Raw genomic sequence first — 21346 nt, forward strand, 5'->3', positions numbered from 1 at the left:
GCCGTCACAGAATTAGGCATTTTATGAAAACAGGAGTAGAGCTCAAACTTATCCTTGTATTTCTTAGTGATTTCCAATTAGAGGAAACTCCTTGCAATGCTTACAGAATTGCACCTCTCAGTTTTTAAGGAGGTGAGGAAGTGGATGGGGAGAAGAAGAATACTGGGAGTCTGCCTTCCCCAGACAACAATACAGACATTTTCACATATGTACTACTGTTACCTCTATACATTTCAATGTAAAAAGTCACTAATTCTTTTCTACTAAATAAGACAGGCAATGTAGCAATAGTGGTATTTCATTATTTCACACAGATTTTTTTAAAGCTATTTAAGACTAGTGTTTAAGATTTCCTATCAATTAGATATTTTCAACATGAAATAACTTCTTCCTTCAAAATTAGAACTCCATAAACGCACGGAATAAGGGCATAAGTTCAAATGATTGTAGACAATAAAGGACAGAAAGTTCTGCTCAAGACATATGGTTCTCCTAAATAATTCAAAGGTCAAATGCATTTACAAATTTTTATCTTTAAAAATTCTGTTTTCATCTTAATGAAGAATTATGATTAAATTACAACAGAGCTAACATTTAAGGATACCATCTTATCATTTAAAAGGTGTTATATTCAATTTACATGCTCTGCTTTGTTTAATTAAAAGCAAAGCAAGGCATAAGGACTGGCAATGACTTGCAGAACCCTTTGAAACTACGCCAATAGCTCGGTAACAAGATTAAGTCATTAATTTTTAAAGGAATGAGTTCATTTTATTTACACTCATTATTTGTTTAAATAGGCTTCCAACAGGTGGGGGACAGGACATTATTTAGATCCAAAAGTCACAAGGCAGTTTCCCACTTCACCGATTTGGGACTAAACGGAAAGATCAGCTGTCCTCAGCATTCAGATCCTCAGTACAGTCCACTTCCATCACAAACAACAAAGTTACTTGTTTAAAGAAGACTGGTCCAGTGAATGCTCTTTAATACAACTTCAGAATTAAAATTACTGTCAAAACTCAACAAAGTAAAGTCAAAAAAATAAGATACCAAAGTTCTAGAAAGCAGAGATTTCTAAAGTAAGGCACATTAGGAAAATGACAGGCATTAACCAGAGAGTATATTACCTTGCACCATCTGGCAGTTTTCTATCAAAGGAAGTGCTGCGAGGAATGGCTGTCTGAGCCTGCTGGAGAAGCTGCTGGCACTGCAGTCTGTCAGATGTTCCTAGGATTGGAGAGGCACGAGAGAGAGGCTGCCCAGCGGGAGTCGGCACCCGATGCCAAGTGGTATTCCTTCTGAAAGGGGTTTTATACTCACATGGGGTGCCTTCACTGTCAAGTTTGTATTCCACCATGGGTATACGACAAAGTTCTGAACAACCCCTGTGGTGGGACAAATAAAAATGCTGATCAGCGTCACTGGAGAGAATAAAGAAAGAAATCTTGTTTCACAGTCAGAATTATATACATATTTTGATTCCAGGTGCCCAAAGGTGTTCATATAGCATTGTGCTTGAAACACTTCAAACATATCAGGCCAAGCAAGTAAGAAATGTTTCAAAACAAAGGAGTTGCTGTCATGTGCTCAAAGATCTTTGAACTGTCTCCTCACCCTTCAAAAAGGAGAACATATTAACATTTTATAAATTAATCTGCAGCTTGAATTTTACATAACAAAAAATCTTAGAAACAAGGCATTCAGAAGTCATGAAACATCAAGTTCTTTTAAAACAGCTTTGGTTTGTTTAAAATTCAGAAATATGTTTTTTTAGTAGGGTTGAGAACTCTCCGTTAGAATCCCACCTTGTCTCTACCGAATGACAGAGCTTATAGATTACAATGCAAAATGATTAAGTAGCACTTAAATATTTTTCTCCATGTTTTCAAAGTGTACTTTCTAATGTCTCTCTTCCCAGGGATCTCTAGGCCTGGAAGAGAATTAAGGAAGTAGAAGGAAGAGACAAAGCAGAAACAGTCTGGCTTACCACCTCTGCTTGAAGTGTACAATATGGTTAAATACTGACAGTATTCCCAGACAGTGTAAACTCAGGTAAAAGTACTGACAGTGTAAAAGTACTGACAGACTCAGACCGGACTTAATAATTAAGGGTTACTGTTTCAGAAATTGCTTAATAGCAGCTTCACATCTGCTTTAAATCAGCTCTTATTATCATTGTATATATTTTATATTCTGAACATTCTGTTTCCATTAATTGTCTGATAGGCAGTGTGTACTAAATCAACATCTATAAAGAAAACACCCTAAATAACTCTAAAGCAATACATTAACGTTAAGTAGGAAATAGTGAAAATCTGCTCCTCTGTCTCAACTACAGTTCTGCTCCATTCCTTAAGCTGAGTCTTGATAGAGCTTTGCTTTTGTTGAAAACTCAATATTTACCATTTCCAACTAAACTAAAATCACCTAGAGAAAATAGAATAGAGTGTGTGTAAGGAGTTCACAGTCTTAATCCTGAAAATATCTTGGCACAAATGACTTAACATAAATGTGCAGTTCAAATAAATTGTATAAATTCTCACACATAAATTACTGTGCCCTAAAGCTTCTGAATCAACTCCCCAAAGAATATTTTCATTATCAGTCTTCAGGTAGACAGATTAAGAAAAAAAAGAAATTAGAAAAATGCTATTATTCAAGGTCGTTGAAGAGAAGACACATGAGCAACTGTAACAATTCCATTCTAGATATTCTGTATATGCCCAGTCTGATCCAGCCAAATGCTTCAGTCTGTTGAATTTTGTAGTATGAAACAGGCAAACTGTTCATCCTGTAGCATTGAATCAAAGAATACAGAGATGATCTAGCAACACTAATATTAGTTTAATGCACTGCATATTTTTTCATGTGGCTATATATACAGTTATCCATTGTTTGACTAGGAAGTTGAACAATTATGTAGGCTAAAATTTCAATCACCCTTCTGCTAATTTCTTTTTTTTTTTTACTCCCTTCTTCCTTCCTATAGGCTTTAAGCATTAGAAACAAGACAACCCTTCCCCAGTTTTTATTATTAAGATATCAATTTCACAGTTCATCTTGGTAATTGAGAAAGTTACAGCATGTAATTGTCATTGTATCCCTCATTAGATACTCCCCATAAAGTACTCTAACTGTTGTAAAAATAGTCATGAGTTTTAAAGGCAAAAGGGATTGCTACTACTATTTAGTTTGAGTCAGCTTGCTAACTGATTAACTAAAGCATGATATAAAAACAGGAAACAAGAAGCTTTGCCACAATGAGTAAGAATTTAAAATTTTGTAAAATATCGTGTTTGCTTGCATCAAGAAAACAGTCCCCTACAAGTGAAAAAAAAAAATATTCAGGACTTAGTTCCTGCAGAAAAAGGCTTACAAAACAACCCTGTTTCAAATCACTGTACACATTCAGTCTTACTTATGAATTCAAAACACAGCCCCAACATGTCTGTTGAACTGGCTCAGAAAAAAAAAATATCCATGGTTTTATATGGCTACTTTTGTCATATAAGTGTTTTAGATTTTAATTTAAAACTACCAAACCAATCACTTCAACATTTAGACAAAAAAAATATGCTTCGCTGCTTCACAAGCACTGCCTAAAGAACAGATACTGCAGCATACTGAGACAGGTAAAGTCATAATTGTAGCTACCTCCTATATCAGAAAGAAAGAATATCAGTTACTTCATTCCTGCAATCCAGTAAGGATCCCTATCTCACTCCCCGTCATGGATCAAACTGCAAGTGATCTTGCACGAAAAAAACCCACAAAACTAAATGCAATTTCCTCTTAAATATTTAATTTGACCGTTATCTAACTTCTAGTTATAACAGTGTTACTTATTCCACTGAAGAAAGAATATACATTGGCACTGGTATTGAATGATGGTTTTTCATTCTCTTTTTAATTTTAATTTTACACATTTTTAAATTAACTTGAAAGGATATGTAAAGACAAATCTCTATTTTATGTTCTTAAAAAGATACTTAAATTTATGTTAAACGAATATAGGATATCAAATATAGGATATCTTTCGCAATTATATCCTATATAACATTTGAAAAACAGACTCATGTTATTTAACATGTAAATGTGACCAAGTTTTAGCCACACATCAGAAAAGATAGCACTTCCTTCACTATAAGTTTGTTATTAATTAAATCAATCCTTCAACATAAAGCACAGACTCCTACTAATATCTTTGGTTCAAGAGCCATATTATCCTATAAAAAATTTAGTTTATTAAACCTTCTCTGCAATTACAGAGAGCATGACTTTATGATACAACAAGCAGGTCATAGCTGCATATTAAAATCTAAGAGTCCACTATAAAAATCTGCAATATTCAGATGTTCCCGCAAGGAGCATTATGTTCTGAAACAATTATCAAGTAGTCCATTAAATTTTTCAAAGTACATTAACCAAATCTTTCAATATTAATTTCAGATTCCATATAAAGGTTCTGCAATAGGCTCTGTGAAGGGCCTATATTAGGCAAGGATGTTAGTTAAAAAAGGTAAATATTCACCTCCATGGAAAAGTTAGAAGCTTTCATATACCATGATCAGCAGCTTGCCACCTTCATAACTACACAAAAGCCTTCTTTTTCTGCTATGTCCTATGACTATCAACTACTGCATATGACTTTGGTATTTGGACCCCAGCTATCTACAGATTTCACACATTATGAATGATTTGTTAGGGTAACGACAAAACTAGGACACCTGGTTACAATTTAACTTAAGTTCAGTGTATCACAGAGGGATGGAGGGATGGTAAGTAATGGTGTGCATTAGTTATATGACACCGACAAATTATCCCTTACTATCACCATTTCAATTCAAAACATTTAATCTTGCTCAATAAGGAGTCCTTATCTATATCTAGCAGTACAATAAGTAATTGCATTCTGCTCACTTAAACTTTGCCTTTGAAACCAAACACTTCTATTACAGTGCATGTTTGTTCTTACACTACGGCAGTGCCCGAAGTGTCACAATGAGATTGATGACTCATTGTGCAATCTATTAAATCCACATAATAAAACACAGAATAATTTTTCCTAATTGTAGGGACTTAATTGAAAATCAGAATTTAGTAGCTTAGTTTTGCTTAGACCGAGGAGGTAGTTAAGTCAGTCAAACACAGATTTCCCCTTCCCTGACATTCAGAAGTGCCTCCTGGAGGTAACCTCTCAACTCCACTGACTCCCTATATTAGCTACAGCACAAGTCCAAGACACTGCATAATACTGAAATGGTGTAAGAGAACTTTAGTTAAAAAGACAAAAATTTCAAGTTCTGACATCTCAGCAACCTATTAACAGTAGTGAGCTGCATAAAAAAAATGTAATTTGAAAAAAAGTAAGTTTATTTTATTTTAAAATAATTTCATACCACAATAGATGTATGATATTGTTTATGGCAACCTCAGATAAGGCTGCTGCCGACTTTATCACTCCTGGTTTTAGACAAGTGCTAGCTCTCTGGCAGTCCCTCCATAGAGCCAAAGAGTTGAAGCTGCCAATCCCTCCTTTATGAAGATACACTCATAGCCCTTCTGATCTTTGTTACTATTTAGTTTTAACCAGAACCTTTGTGTGGATAAGCTGACAAACAATTCAGAGGCCTCCTAAGAGCCTCTACACCTGTACTGTTGTATGAAAAAGAGAAATACAGAAAGGAACTAGATGATCTTTAAGGTCCTTTCTAACACACAACATTCTGTGATTCTATGATTAGAGCAAAGAAAGAAAAAAAAAAGAAAAGAAAAAAAAAAAAGCGTCTGGAGCTCTTCTTTGCATCTCTCCATAGAGACAATCAGAGCTTTGCTGGACATTTTTGGTTTTTTTCCTGCTTGACTGTAACAACTGTACACATAATAAACTTTAGCAATTATAATTAACTCCTGCTATAAGTTCATTCATAACCCAACGTAAGAAAAAAATCGAAGTCTTTTAACTTGGATAAGAAATACAGTAATTGCCAGAGAATTGTTTTCAACTCTGTACCTTTTTAGTTTATAGTTCTTTTGTTAGACTATTTCTGGGTGGCGACCATGTTTCACACATTGCCTAGTTTTCCTTTGTTTTGATGCAAATCAAAATAGAAAAAGATGCCTGTACAATAAAGTTTCGGCTTCCCAAGGATGACAGAAATGCTGCATACTTAACCTTACACTCCTAAGTAGTATATACTGGCAAAGGCCAAGTTTACACATCCTTTTCTTTGGAAACTATATTGGGAAGAATAAAGCTCAAAAGAATGTATAAAAAGTGACAGAAAACTACATTTTCAAACAATTTTTTTTCTTTTGCGCAGAGGAAAACCACGATGTTTTGATTATTTAAGGAAGAGACACAGCACACAGTGCAGGACATACTAAAGATGGGGAAGAGGGCAACCTGTACCTTATGCCTAAGCTTTGTTGTTTTGCTGGTGCTGCCACCCTTCCAAAGGCAGGAGGAGTGGCAGAGACATCGCAGTGAGCAGAAGAGCCAAACTTCTTACCGTGACATTGACCTTCTATTAGGACTTGCACTTAAAATGTAACAGCCTAGGTCAGAGTCAGTGGTGCTCATCAGAGTTCTGACAGAGTTTGGTTTTGCTAAGAGTCTCCATCAGGCTAAACCACAGTGTTTATGTCTCAATCCCTGCATCTAATGATGTTATATGAAGTATAGTAAATCTGATGGTAAAGAAAGTTAAGCATTTGCTACCATTTTATTTTTTTGTTGGGTAAAGAGGATTAACTTTTTGCAAGTGGTACAGCTTCCAATTAGTATCATTACACTTTCTTAGTGATAGTTCATTCAGTTACCTCTAAAAAAACATCATAGTATAGAGTTTTCAGGTATTTTCAGCCTTCTTAGGTTAGGAGCAGGGGTGGAATTATAAGCTTTAGTACATTCAAATTCTACTTTTACAAACAAATGTTCAATTTCAGGTTTTTCTGCTTTAACCTGCCTCAGGTGTTGTTAGTCAGCAGTTCTAAACCTGGTTCCCTTCTAGTGCAGGTGGGTAATTACAAAAATAATAATTAAAAAAACCCAAAGAATCTGAAGGCCCTATGAACTATCCAAACAGCTTATGGCAAAGACCCTTGTGAGAAGATTTGAACTCTACCACACAGTAAATTCTTCCACTTCCTAAAAATATTTTTCACAACATTCTGTACTCTGTTGGTTATCTGCTACTTAAAAAAACCCTCAGAAACACAACTGTCTAATCAGATCACAATCATTTAAGGGGAACAAGCATCAGGACTGGAAAATAAGTAATTATATCTATTTTATTTGTAAGGAAGAGGTTGCAAAGTTCAAGAGAATAAAACAACCTCAAAAGAAATGCAGTAGTACTTAAAAATGGCCCACAGGCAGTTTCAGTCATAGTTACTAAAATATTTCCATTTTCAAAATTACCTACAAGAAGGAAAAGAGTCTCTTAGTTGTTCTGGTCAACAGTGGAAACTACTCCTGCTATACCTCTTCAGCTTTTTCTAGCCCATCCTGGGAGATTTTGTTTTAAAGTTTTGTTTGTTTTCTAAATTTTCTAGAAATTGTTTCTTCAGCAGTTTCTTTTTATACACAATGGTAGTTGAACTAAGACAGACACATAGGTTTCAATGTAGTAAAAAAGATTCTAGCAGAATCTACAGTTTAAAATGGATTTAGAAGTACTTGATTTCCTTGCTTGTATTTAACTGATTAAGGACATAGTGCCCTTAGCACTACTGTGACACCACCAGTGAAAGTAAATTAGAATGAACATCATTATTCTTCTGTCAGAATGCATATAATTCTAACTACTGTGCTGCAGTACTACACAATATTGACAACACCAGAAGAACAAATTAACAATTCTGAAGAGAGAGACATAGCACAGAAACAAATATATGACACAAGGATGCTTACTTAGATCTGAATACAATAACTAGTAGGTTTGTTCTAATGCTGCTTTGCAAATTTAAAGACTTTCTGTTTCAAATAGCAAATTCTTCTATCTAAACATCAGCCTGGCACCACACAAATAATTATGATTTCTCAATTTGTACATGATTATTTAATTGCCAAAGCAAAGTGAAAACATCAGGAGTTTTGTCTCAAGTACATTAATTTTTACACGATAGTAAATGAAAAGCCTTATTGCATTATTGGTTTTGCATATACTGCTATCAAGACTATAGGCAGAAGGGTCTACGTTAAGTAATGGAAGGTATTTATCAAGCAGAATTTTCCTTTGTAATTTCCTAATCACTCTGCAACATTCCTTTGTAAGCACATTCAACATTCAAATAGTTGAAATAAATGGTGAAATAAATGAATACAAGACAGTTTGCAGAAAAAAAAATCCTTGTTAATAGTTTATTGCTAGCATTCTTTGTATGTGCACACTTACATTTTGTTGGTTTTCTTTTAGAATATAAAAGGCTGATGTATTGAGGATGATTTGTGGGTAAGTTAAAAGGCAAAAAAAAGATCGAGTTAAGAACTTCACTCAAGGTCTCCACTTCAGCTGGTTTTTTTTCCAAGAGACTGAGATTGCTTTGAAAACACCCTTGCACACTTGGATCTCATTTTCACTTGAAGGGTACAATTCCCGAGATACTCCATTGCATGCATGTCAAATCAGTGTAAACTCACTTCAGAACTCAATCCCAGCAAGGAACCAGTGCTAATAAGCAACCCATAGAGAAATTCCTCAGTGCTTCCTATTCCTAAAACCCAGCAGACAGAACTAAGCAGAAACTACTCGTTCAAGCAGTGGAAATCAGCTGATTATCTCAGAAAACAAAAGACAGGCATTAATAAAATGATACATGTGGATTTTTTCATGAAACTATGAATATTTTTTTTCTAAAATTATATTTATATTCCTGTAAATGTATGTAAACTTTTAATGCAACAGATTCTTGTAGAAACAAATATGCGTATCTTTATATCTTATGCACTGTGGGCAAAAAGTTGAAACCTCAGACTATGGCACCTAAAGTAAAAAAGTATTGACAAACTACCAATTTCTACCCTGAGAAATCAGGCTGAAATTCAGAGAAAAAAAACCTAAACAACTGCCAGAAGATCATATATTCTGTAGGATGAGTCAAACTTTCAAGGTACTTATTTTAGCCTCCAAATCAACTTTTCTACATATGTCAGATAGTCTGATGTATCACTTCTTAAAAGAAAACCTCTAAAAACAGCTGCGAAGAAAAGCAATAATTACTGAAGCACAGATGCCAAGCTTTCGCCTGCTTTTGAACCATCATTCCTTCTAGCACAGAAGGCAAAGTGCAAAACTAAAACACAGGAAATTCCATTTAAGTATATGTAAAAACATTTCTTGCTGAAAGAATGATTGCATACTGAAACTGAAATATTGAATTGTTCAATCTCCATCCTTGGAGATATATAAAACCCAGTGAACGTGTCCCTGAGCAATCTGCTCTAGCTGACCTTGCTTTGAGCAATGGGATTGTAGTCAACAGCCTTTCCAACCTCACGTATTCTCTGTTTCTATGATTCTGTAAGATAAGACATTGCAGAAGGCTAAAACAAGCAATTGAGTAGGAGACAGAGAGATGGATTTGAACAAGTTTTAACTAGTAAGTAGCAGTGATAGGCTATCTTCTTTCTCTAAACTTCTGGTAATTTATTCCTTTCTACCGTCTCTTAATTTCCCTCATTCATTAATATATTTTACAAACAATGTCATAGATCATATTTGTCAACTGAAACTCTCAGTCTTCTCACCTAATTCCTATATTGCTTTCTGTCTGCTCTGTTTAGATTATAAACATTGAGAAAAGGCAAGATCGAAAGTCTTTAGAGATTAGGCAATCAAAATCACCTATCATATTTTAGGGATATAAAATGGAAAATTAGGAGCTTTCTGCTTCAGTGAGAAGTGGTATTTGAGAGAAAGAGACTTCTTTTTATATTAGAAAGGTGAAGCTGAAAAGAACTTTAACACAGATGCTTTTTCTAAATTTTAGAATATCCACATCATTTTTAAAAAGTTCATTTTCCTTAGTAATTAGTTGCAGTTTTAAAAATGCTAAAAAAATTAAAAACAGGAGCGGCTTTTGCAGATTTTTCTCAGTGTGGTGGCACTCAGTTGAAACTCCTCCTACACACAGACTGAGTGCTATGTATCACACTGATCTGAGATTTTAACATTTTAATTCTAGAAATGTATCAAAGAGGATATAAACAATTCACACATTGTGTATTTTTCTATCCAGGCCTATAAAATACACATTTTTACCTTCAACATAATAGGATCAGCTCATTAGGCTCATATTCTGTAAACAGCTTGGAAATGTATACCAAACAAGTCAGTGAAAATTCATACCCAGAAGCAGATGGTGAGAATAGCAAAGCTAAGCAAAGAGAGGTTTAATTGCAAATTCTATCCAACTAAGCAAAACGGTGCTATTCTACATTCACAGGCATTTTCTTCAGAAAGGAACTCAACACATCAACATGCAGGTTGAGGCAGGGGACAGCACTTCTGTGTCATACATCAGGCCAATGACTACTTGGAGAATTGCCACCAATTAAACAGTATTCGTATACAGTTGGCATCGACTTCACAGTGCTGCATGCTACGTAAAATTTTATTGCTTGTTGTCTTGCCAAAAGCAACACATCTAATGTTTTTTCAGCTAACTTAAAAACCAACAAGAGATTTAAAGTTGGCCTGCTACAAAAAGAGAAGTAATTAAATACTCTGGTACAGTTCTCATTTAGAATGAGCCAAATTAACAGCGACTAGACAAGGTATGCGAGAAATAAAGTCACACAGCTAAAAGTTTCAATTTTTCCCTATTTCTCTGCCTCATAATACTCAAAAATTGAGAGAAGAATAAAAGTCTTCTTCACCAAAAAAGGAACACTGACGAAAGAAAAACGCACTTCATTCTTGAAAACAATGACACAGTCACTATACTGATTTTTATTACAGTCTTTCCTGAGTGTGAGTGTGGGAGACCAAAGAGGTGTTGTTCAGGCTGGAGAGCCAGAGGCAGCTACCCAACGAGAAGCCTCAGAGATAGCGATGGATGTGAGTATATATTTCATGCTGCAACAAGATTTCTTTGCTTTAACTGATGACCTCATTGATGTAATTCACTATTTAATATGACTAAATTAGTTATCCATAAAAAGTGAGGAGGTCTCTAGGACTTAATACTATGTATGTCCAGAACCCAGTATTTTACTACTTTCATTAAAATTTCAACATAAGAAAAAATAAACCAAAGCTTTTTAATAGTCAGGAATTGGCAAAATCTCAAAGACAGACAAGATACAATTTTATGAGAAGGATTCCATATTTTTAAATTCAGTACTAAACCATAAAACTCTCCTATGGATGAAAAAAAGTAGCATCAGCATTCAGAACAGCTCAGTCATGTTGCACGAAGGTTTACTTCTTACCCTTTCAAAGTCACACAAAAGTAAATTTTCCATTAAATTTCTTCTAGTATCTCATTTTGTCTTCTATTACATGTCAATATGGCTTTTGGGGAAAAGATAGCTTTAAGAGCCTCAATAATGTTATCACCAAACATGACAGACAATATCCACTTACTGAAGACCTCCAACAAAAGAGCCATCATTTAAGCAGTAGCAGAGAAAAAAACCAAACAGATACAAATGTCACATTGAGAACTGTTGCTCATTACCTTCTAGGTGCTCCATCCTCGTGTGGCTGAATAATCACCACTTTTACTGTCACCGATGTACGTAAAAGGTCAATCATTTGCTCATGAGTCAAAGTTGCCACAGCCACTTTACAGATCTCAACCAGGCGGCTCCCTTGCCGTAGGCCTGCCTTCCAAGCAAAACCAAAGGGCTCCACATCTGCCACTATCCCTTCAAAGTTCACGTGGAATCCAAGTTGGCCCAACCCATTCCTCCGTAGGGTCATCTCCGTGGTTTCACATCCTCTGGTCACTATCTAAGGAAGTATCAGATTGTTATGCTACTTATTGTCAAGACGCACTTCTTTAGACTCAAAACCAGATTTGTTTTCAAACACTATTAAGCCATCTATGGCTTGACATCAACTATCTATTAAATTATACTAATATTAAATTATTTTAACATTTATGTTTGCATGAAGGTTTCTGCATAAAACAAAATGAACAAAACATTTCACGATGCTAAAAATCTTACATCCCCGGACCAAGCACCTGACCCATGTCAAGCTCTTCCCCCCTTGCCCAACATTAACACAATACCATTTATATCTTATTGAAAACTTAACAGCTGGTTTAGTTTCAAAACACTAAGCAAGAAAAACACTGCCCTGTCAGTTATTTCATTTTTGTTGGCTGACTGCAGGTGTGCAGGCATTTTTATTCAGTATTAAACTTGAGATATAACATGAGCCAAATTGAGTGAAGTGCTTCAGTTCTAGAAGCTTTCCTTCCTCAAGAAAATAGCAATGAATATTGATTTATTTTGCTTCACAGCCAGGTTCCTAAATATCACCATCTCCAGAAGTGGACATCATTAAAATGGGATAAGAGTTTTCATGTTACTAGGAAACTTAGAAAGAAAAGAATTATTTTCCTCATATTCAATGAAAAGTAATTCTGTCATTAAATAGAATAACCAAAATCCTTCAAAATTCACAATTTGCTAACCAGGTTCATTTCTATATACTGTGAAACAAGTCCTCAACAGTTTTACTGTGTAAAACATAATCATACAACAGCCTATAAGCTGGGATTCTGCAGACTCAGAAGACAAAATTCTACCCCACATTACAAGGTAAGTTTGAGAGTTACCCTAGCACTCCCTTTTGTCAGTGTCACAGAACTAGTATGCATTTTAGATCCATTAGTACAGTTGGAACAAAAACTTCACCACTGTGAAACAACATTATCAAAGATCTTTGTTTGTAATACATATCAAAGACCTCACAGTCCTTTATAACAATCCAGCAAGGCAAATATCTGCCCTTTAGAGATGCATATGTTACTACACAGATCAAGGAATCTTCCCAACATTTTCCCATGCTGCACTGAGAGCAATTCCACAGCACATCTTGTTCCACAAAGGTGTTCATGATGATTATGGTTGCTTTTAGTGTGCATCACAAAGATACACACATTACTCAACTTTAGGCATTTAATTTCATGTGCTCAACTTAGGAGACTAATGTCCTTTATTTGCAGGTGTGCAGGATAGATCTTTGCAAAGGTTGTTTTATAGCTTGAGTTTAATTCAGGAGGCTATTTTGGAAGAGTCATTCTCACTCTCCATTGCCTTTTGAGCCAGAATCTGCACAGGCTGGCTTCCTAGTTTATTGTGTGTTTCCCACAGAAGAATGGTCCAACCTAATTCTGGGTTGCAAGGTGAGGGAGTGGGACTGTACAGATAGTGAGATGTTGGCACTGTGATTGGGTACAGCTGTCACAAAGCTGCTCCTTTCACCACCCGAGTTGAAGGCAGTTGACTTGGGGCAGTTTTATGGGAGGTTTAGACTGACCTAAGACCCCACTGCCCCTATGCTGTGTCTGTATCGCATTAGCACTTGTGCAGCCATGCAGACAGATCAGAGGAAAGATACAGCTGAACAACAGGGTGCTTTTAAAAATAGTGCTCCAAAGAGCTGGCAGGCAGGGAATGGATGGGACTGACTCCTTCACTCACAACAATTATGAAAGTACGTCCCCATCACAGAAAAAGCAACTTAACACATAGCAAACATTGAGCTGTAAGTTACTTTTGTAGCTTCCTTTTTACACTTCCTGTTTAGACTGATCTTTTGTCCACAATTATTATAGAGTCAGGGATGAAAGTCCTAAAGTCTCCCTTCCCAACCCCATGGCTGACTGGAAATACCTTGGTGAGCGACTGAAAGTCACAATTTTCAGTATCTTATTAAGTTTAAAAGCACTACTGTATTTTTAGAATATTTCCATATGGATATCTGTCACTCAGCAGAAAAAAATCAGAACTTGTACAAATGACAACAAAGTGCTAAAAACCCATGAGGTTGCTGATCTGAGGAAGCTGGTGCACACTCATGCTTTTAACCTGTAATAAACTCAAGGTAATGAAATACAATTAGCCCTCATTCATTAAGGGGTAATCCATGACCTGTGAAATACTGGAGAAAGATCTGATACAACGATCTGATATTCTGAGAATTATTGCCTGAAAAGTTTAGGCTACTTGAACTGTAGCACTTCTATTCATATTCTTTCCAGTTATTTTTGAAGATGTAGGTTTCAAAATCAAAATGTGAAAGTCATTCTTGAGATGTCCAAAATGTACTCTGAAGGTTTTGTTTACAAAACCACATTCTGGGTTTTACTAACAAAATAAAAGCAGCTATTTCCTTTGTCATTATTCAGCTCTGAGTTTTTGGTATATTTTAGAAACTTTCCTTTTTAAACCAAACTTTCTGTTGTGTTTAGAACTGTGCATATAGTATTAGAACCGTATAGCATGTGGTTGAATTCTTTTTTTTTTTCCAGCTCTCCAGTTATGAATAATTTTCAAAAAGACTTTCATAATTTGTGAACTAGATAAGTGAAAATGAAATTTTCAGCTCTTTGTTAGCTACAGTTCTGACAAGTTTCTAAAACATATTTAGTCATGTAGTGAAAAGAACATGTTATTGCAGTCAGGAGCCCAGCTGAGGGATCAAGTTCTATCCCTATGAAACTACATAATATTCTTTTGGGGAGGCAGACACCTCTTTATCATTATGTCACAATTATAAAATACTGCAAAAGAAATGCACCAGCTAAAGTATACAGATTTTCCCAACTCAGAGCAGTAAAGTCTCTTCTTCAAGCTAGTTAAATATTCCAAAGTTAAAAGATAAAATAAACATTCCTGTCAAAGATTCATCTATTCCCCATAGGAAATATTCCAGAAGATCTACTCCTCCATAAGTGTATATCCCCTAAAAGGTAACACTGCATACTGCATAGTAATGGCACATGAAACATAGTGCTGTTCCACTTCAAAACAGGTCATTCTGCTTACTTGGTTGCCATTTCACTGATCTTGTGGCTGCTAATGAACGAAGAGCCAGCTCCTCTGAACGGACTTAACACAGATGAAGTTAAAAGATAGAGATCCTCCAAATGCCATGAAGAAGGTGAAGAGTTTTTTTAATATACAGGATATTAAAGAAATTTTGTCAACTCAGGTTCTTGTCTAAAGATCCATTTGGTGTTTCCATTTAATCTTGTATCACTCTGCCATTCTCTGTTATCCTAAAGCTCAAAACCACTACTTTTTCTGCCTTCAAACACACCCCTCCAAGTTAATCTACAGTTTGCTTTTGCTGCTCTTTCTACTTTATATAACTAGATACTCTCCCCCACAAATACAAATTTATTTAGACTGACAAATCCCAGTCTTTTTTTAGTCCTAAACTGATTGTTTCGGTTCAAATCAAAATCATGGTCTCAGCTTTTCACATCTTTTCTTAATCTGGATATTCAGATAGGTTTCTTATTCACCTGCATGATACAAATCCATGCAATAAAAGGTATTTATTTCTTTGACAATCTCATTTAGTAACTGCAACATTTTACTCACTTGTTTTAAGAAATGCTTTTACTCATGACTGAAAAGGGTTAATCATCTGGTCACTGAAGACTGATATTACATCACAGATTGAACTGTCATCTTTAGCATCTGCTGGCACATGTGGTTGTTGACCTTAACTGTGTTCTGAGTCACTTAAAAGGTTTTTAAAGTATGCATTTAAAGTGCAGTACCAGAGGTTTAAATACTTTTTAGTGGCTGTAATGGTGATGCCTTAGAATTCTTAAGATTTGTAGCATATAGATTTTTAACACAGCTGTATAGTTTCTAACACTTGAGAACAGCAGTTAGCTGAAACTCCTTTCTCATGCTTCATATCAAATTCCCCAAATTATTCCGGTTTTGTTCAATGTTCTCTTCAAGGAGAAGGCCTTAGCGAGTGCATCTTGTTTGTGACATGTACCTAGAAAGATATCATTGTAGACAAAGCAACCTAGAAGGCTGGGAGACCTTGGAGAAGCTCCAAAGAAGGGATGTGACACAATAACATGAAGATGGTGATGAGACCTCCAACTCAATTCCAGGAAGGTGTGCTGAGGGGCAGCCCTATGGGAGGTTCTGGGGGGCGGATAATTTTCAGGTTGGACACATCTATTAGATAAGATAATTAATCAGAGCTATAAAATTGTGGAAGCCCAATGCTACATTGCACACTATAGCACACTTTTTGTGTGTAGTGTGCCTTAAAGTGCTTTAATTAAAGACTGCTCTCTACTTTATATTGATATTGTCCAGAAAGTTCTTTTCTTCCATTTTAGGCAACAATGGTTTCATATCAAATCTATATAAGGACTGTAGAAAACATTCAACACTATAAAACAGCCAGGAAATAACACTAATATGCAGCTTTCAAAAGAGGAAGATGCAGGGGGAAAGAAGAAAAATATGAGGCAAGAAACACGGATGAAAAATCTTTTAAAACAATTATTGACAGTTAATTCTTTTAATCGATGTGAAAGTTGGATAGGTGGCAAGAAAGAGAGAATGCAGCTAGAGTTCATTGGAACAGATAACTGAAGTTAATATTTGGGTAAACTTTGCAGTAACTGATGCTAAATTTGAGGCATAAAACCAATTTGTCATTATTTAACCCAAAAATCTGATCATAAAAAAGAGGAAGTATTCAAGTAAATGTAGATAAACATTTCATTTTGTGGTTTTAACTACTGAATTTTAAAGATCTATCTTCAGCAACTGTGACATTTCCATGCTTTACAAAACCAAGTAAGTGAAAAACAGAAAAAGAAATCGTCACTTAAGACAGCAGAAGTTTTCACCAGAACTTTAAATTTTCTTTTCCATATGTGTTAAGCAATTTATATTGTTCATTTAACAATACTGAATGGGACCACTATTTTTCAAAAGGGAAATATCTGTCTAAGGAAAGCGAAACTGAAGAGTTCAATTGAAAAGGATAATACAACGGTGGTAAGAAGAGTTTAGAGACATTCTCCTCTTGAAAGAGTAATTGTACTTCAGAAGAAAGTTATTATTATTATGCTACATGTGACTGCAGTACTACAGAGGCCCTGAAACATCAGCTGCAGTCCAACTGTTCCCGTGTGAAAACTGTAAGCATACTAATTTCTTTTCAGTGCTGGGCTTTCTAACAGAAGAAAAACCAAGACCATCTAAATCACTTAAGTTCAAAGGGTGAAGTGCAACCATGTGATGTAGATGCATCAGCACTTTTACCTTGGAGTTCCTGTCATTTCATTTGTACTGACTGAAATAGTTACAAGACAGTAGTACTGACAGGGTCATCAAGTGTCTGAAAAACTTTATCCAGTCAGCTGTAAAAACTGGCATTAATTGGTCTAGTTTACTTCCTGCAGTTGCTTACTATAGAGGAACAAAGCAGCAGAATCACTTGAACAAAATTTTCTGCTAATATTCACATGGATTATTACAAGAAGTCAAAGTGAGTATATTTTACACATTTATATTTTGTATCTTTTAAATTAATGGATACTTTGACCTACAAAGGTGTGATTTGAGTATAGGCTACAGCAAGAGAAAGCAAAAGCTCAGCTTTTCAGTTACTGACACCATCCATGGCCTTGGGCAAGTAATCAGACCAATGGTATCTGAACCCTTATCCCTGAAAAATGGATTGATAGTGCTTATCTCATATGCTGTTGTGAGGATTACTATTTATAATGCTCTCTGAAGACTGAAAACACTCCTGAACTATAAACATAGGACATTTTTAATTACAGCTCAAAGGAGATCTAGACAAGTAACTCTTAATAAAAAAACTGGAATTCCAGTTTAGAAACTGTACTTACTTCAAGTCTTTGAACAATTTCTCTGATGTCCTCAGTACAATTATCTGCTGCAGACAGAAGAATACATTCTCCTCTTTCATAAAATATTTTGATGCTCATTAATCCAGACGTCCATCCAATAACATCTCTACAGGAGCAGTTAAACACAACATTTTTTGATTCCTTTTCAATCAACATGATAAACTCATTGGAGATTCCAAGGAGACATTCGATGTCAGCAGACTGGCCAAAATCTCGGGCGATCACATTCCACATAATTGCTCCAACACTGAAGAGATGTGCATCTTTCCTTGGTTTCACTTTTTCCTTCTTTTTTGCTCCTAAAGTAATGAAGCTAAACTTTGCTGAAGTATCCACTGTAGCTGTGGTAACAAAGTTTTCTGCCAGATCTTTCAAGTATTCTTGACGTGTCCGTGTGGCCATGGCTCGAAATTTTTCTGACTTATGTGCCGCATTTTCAGCATTAATAACTTTGGCTAAAAGGAAGTCCCTAAAGACTGCTGATTTGGGGAAAGTTACTCCTTTGGGAATTGGTGGACCGAATGGGGGTACATCTTTTGATCGTGAAACACCAACACTGGAAATAGAAGAAAAAAAATCAAAATGGTAAATTCCTTAAAACAAAAATAATCAGATGATAAGCAGAACTGTGATCTGTGCAGTTCATTTACACAGTTGAGTTCAACTTTGACACATCAATTTTTTCTGGACATTTCAGACTCAAACAAAACTGTTTTGAAATGGCTTTCTTCTTTTAAATATATAAAGGATATTATTAATAAAGGACATTATTTACTAACACAAAAAATATCAAATATGACTTCCTAGGTGTCACTGTCTCCTTTCTTTAATTTGAGTACATATAAAAATGCATTGTGAGACATGAGAGAAATATTTTTAAAAATTATTTTTATGTAGGTCTATAATTTTCAGCTGCCACTCAGTTGCATCATCTTAAAATTACAAAATATATAAACAATTTATTTTAATCCTCAGATATTTTGTTACAATTAAGTGTGAAGACAAAGTATTGATGTCCAAGAGTGACTATAGTCCAAAGTGACTATAATGGAGCATTCTTCACCTGTCTAAGCTGGCTACTCTATGTTCATAAAAAAATCTGAAGATACCTGCAAATCTTGACATAGGCAGTTCACACCAAGATGTAAGAGAAATAGGGATATTTTTTAATTTATACAATTATATCTCTAATTGTTATATACAATATAACTGGAAAAGAACAACTGGAAAAGAATTTCGAAATACTGTGCAAACTACATATAACTACTATTGGTTTGACTGAAATGCAGTCACATTTGGGATGACAAACATCATTAGGTAGTAAGAAAAATGTAACTTAGGAAATGTCATGTACTATTAAACATAAAGCAGTTACTGAAAAAAACCCACAAGTTCGAAAAGATAGTTTACGTTCTAGTGGACAGCTAAAAAACAGTAATATTACCCAGCCTCATGATGTATTTTAAACTCATTCTAAACAATGAATAAATAACATGTATACATGCTAAACCTGTGTCATTACACCTCATGTCCTTATCATTTGCACAATTCTCAATCAGTTCACAACTATATTCCCACCTTGGTTACCGTGCTAAAATTCATGATGCAGTGACTTAAATGTGAGAGTTAAGGTCACCTGAAATTTGAGATGTTTTTATATTCACCAGAAGTCCTCATTCTTATGCTTAAAGGCCACAACCCATGCTAGTGTCATATTGTCATATTCAGGGATTTATAAAGGTTAATAGCCTTCTGAAATACTTTATTTTAAATCACTCTATTTGTGAAAGGTAAAAAGTGTGCAATACAAATTCTAAATAAATTTCTATTGCTATGTCTGCAAATCTTATTTTCACTAACTTGTTATATCCCAATTTTGTGTCCATAAATCAGCAACACAGAGTTCTGCATATACCCATTTAAGTCTACAAACTGTGCCCTGTAACTCTAGATATGTGCAAGGGAGACACTGGGGTTTCTAACTCAGGTGACATGTAGCAAAAGTTTTAAAATGATATACATAATATCTTCAAGAAATACAAAACTGTTAGAAGACAGTTCCACTGTAGTCTTAGTAACAAACTTAAATAGTTATAAGGCTCTACTCACCTATAACACACATTTTCCGTGCAAGGATTATGCACTTTGACTATGACAAATACATGTTGAAAGTGGGAACGAATATTTTTTGGAGTAAAAGGAAGTGCTCCTGGCTCTTGGAAGACAATGGTAACTATGTCATTTCCTATATGCCTTTTCCTTAGCAGCTAGACAAGAAACATGCATTAAAAAATTAGTTATAAAAAAAAATCACAATTTCTTCATCTCAGAAAAAAACTCAAACCAAAATAAATTAAGCATAATTTTTCAGAAATAACTTAATTAATCATATCCTGGATAACTACAGATAAAGGACATCAAACTGAACTACAAAAAGATCAGAAAGGAAATTGGGCTAAGTTCACAAAAATACTAGTGAGTTCTCTTCCATCCCCCCACTAGCTCTGCACAGTTTCTGCTCACTTCTGTTTTATTTTATAAGAAAAATGTATTTCTCTTTAGTGTATCACTTCAGTAATAAAAAAAAGTTACATCACCTGACATTTCTCACTATCCAGAGAACTGTATACCAATTCCCTCTTTACGGTGTAATATTTGCCTACACTAAAAATATAACATTGCTTCTATTTCTCAATAGAACTTCTTTTTCCATGTTGCAATTCTATTAAATATTGTCCTTATTATTATGATCTTATTTAAAAAAAATAGATTATCATGAATACTCATCACTTATTTTAACAACTGCATACCCGAGGAACAAACCTAAGACTCGTGGAGAAACAATAGCTATTAAAGATTCATAAATTAAAAAATTATTCTTGTAATTGGTAGCTTTTATCAACAAAATGTATTTAAGGAATAATTTAAAGTATTAAATCATTGTTACAGGCCAAAACTTGGTAAAAACTATAGAACGTGTCCAGAAATAAGGGAGCATTATACTCTCTTCCCAAGAAAACCCAAAAGAACAATCCAGTAAAATAATGTTCACTTTCCTCACAGAAGTATATTGTAACTTTCAAATTTTTTACATTTTTTTCTTAAATACTTTTGCTTATAAAACATCTATATATATTAAAGACAGGAAAAAAGTAGTCTACAACGTGCTACATTTAAAATATTTACCGAAAGTCTGCCAAAGACCTTGCATTGTCAACTAACAGCATACAGACACTTAAGGATGTACCTTAGCTCATGTGTAACTAAAAATGATATAAGAACAAATTTATTTGAAAACTTTATGACAGAGCAAGTAACAATTTCTCTATCACGCTGATTTTACAGAATGTAATCTTTCTAATATTTTCTAGTATTTTCTTATATTTTCTCAGTTCCATTAAGTCAGTATTTCAGCTACCAAAAAAAAAGCACAAAGTTGCATATGCTAAAGCCT

General features: G+C 34.8%; 1 protein-coding gene across 3 annotated transcripts in view; it reads right to left on the reverse strand.

The window, feature by feature from the left end:
- The window catches only part of SIPA1L2 (signal induced proliferation associated 1 like 2), a 109389-nt gene that overhangs the window by 32462 nt on the left and 55581 nt on the right, over nt 1-21346 (reverse strand). For all 3 annotated transcript variants that reach the window (XM_018077431.1, XM_018077430.1, XM_018077429.1), the window contains exons 7-10: nt 20002-20159; nt 17872-18448; nt 11689-11963; nt 1131-1388 (exon numbers count right to left, since the gene is read on the reverse strand). In XM_018077431.1, the coding sequence (XP_017932920.1) occupies nt 1131-1388; nt 11689-11963; nt 17872-18448; nt 20002-20159 (1268 nt within the window). The remainder of the gene's footprint in view (nt 1-1130; nt 1389-11688; nt 11964-17871; nt 18449-20001; nt 20160-21346) is intronic.

This window comes from Manacus vitellinus, unplaced genomic scaffold (assembly GCF_001715985.3).
Source record: "Manacus vitellinus isolate BGI_N305 unplaced genomic scaffold, ASM171598v3 scaffold_37_pilon, whole genome shotgun sequence".
In the NCBI taxonomy this organism is placed as follows: domain Eukaryota; kingdom Metazoa; phylum Chordata; class Aves; order Passeriformes; family Pipridae; genus Manacus; species Manacus vitellinus.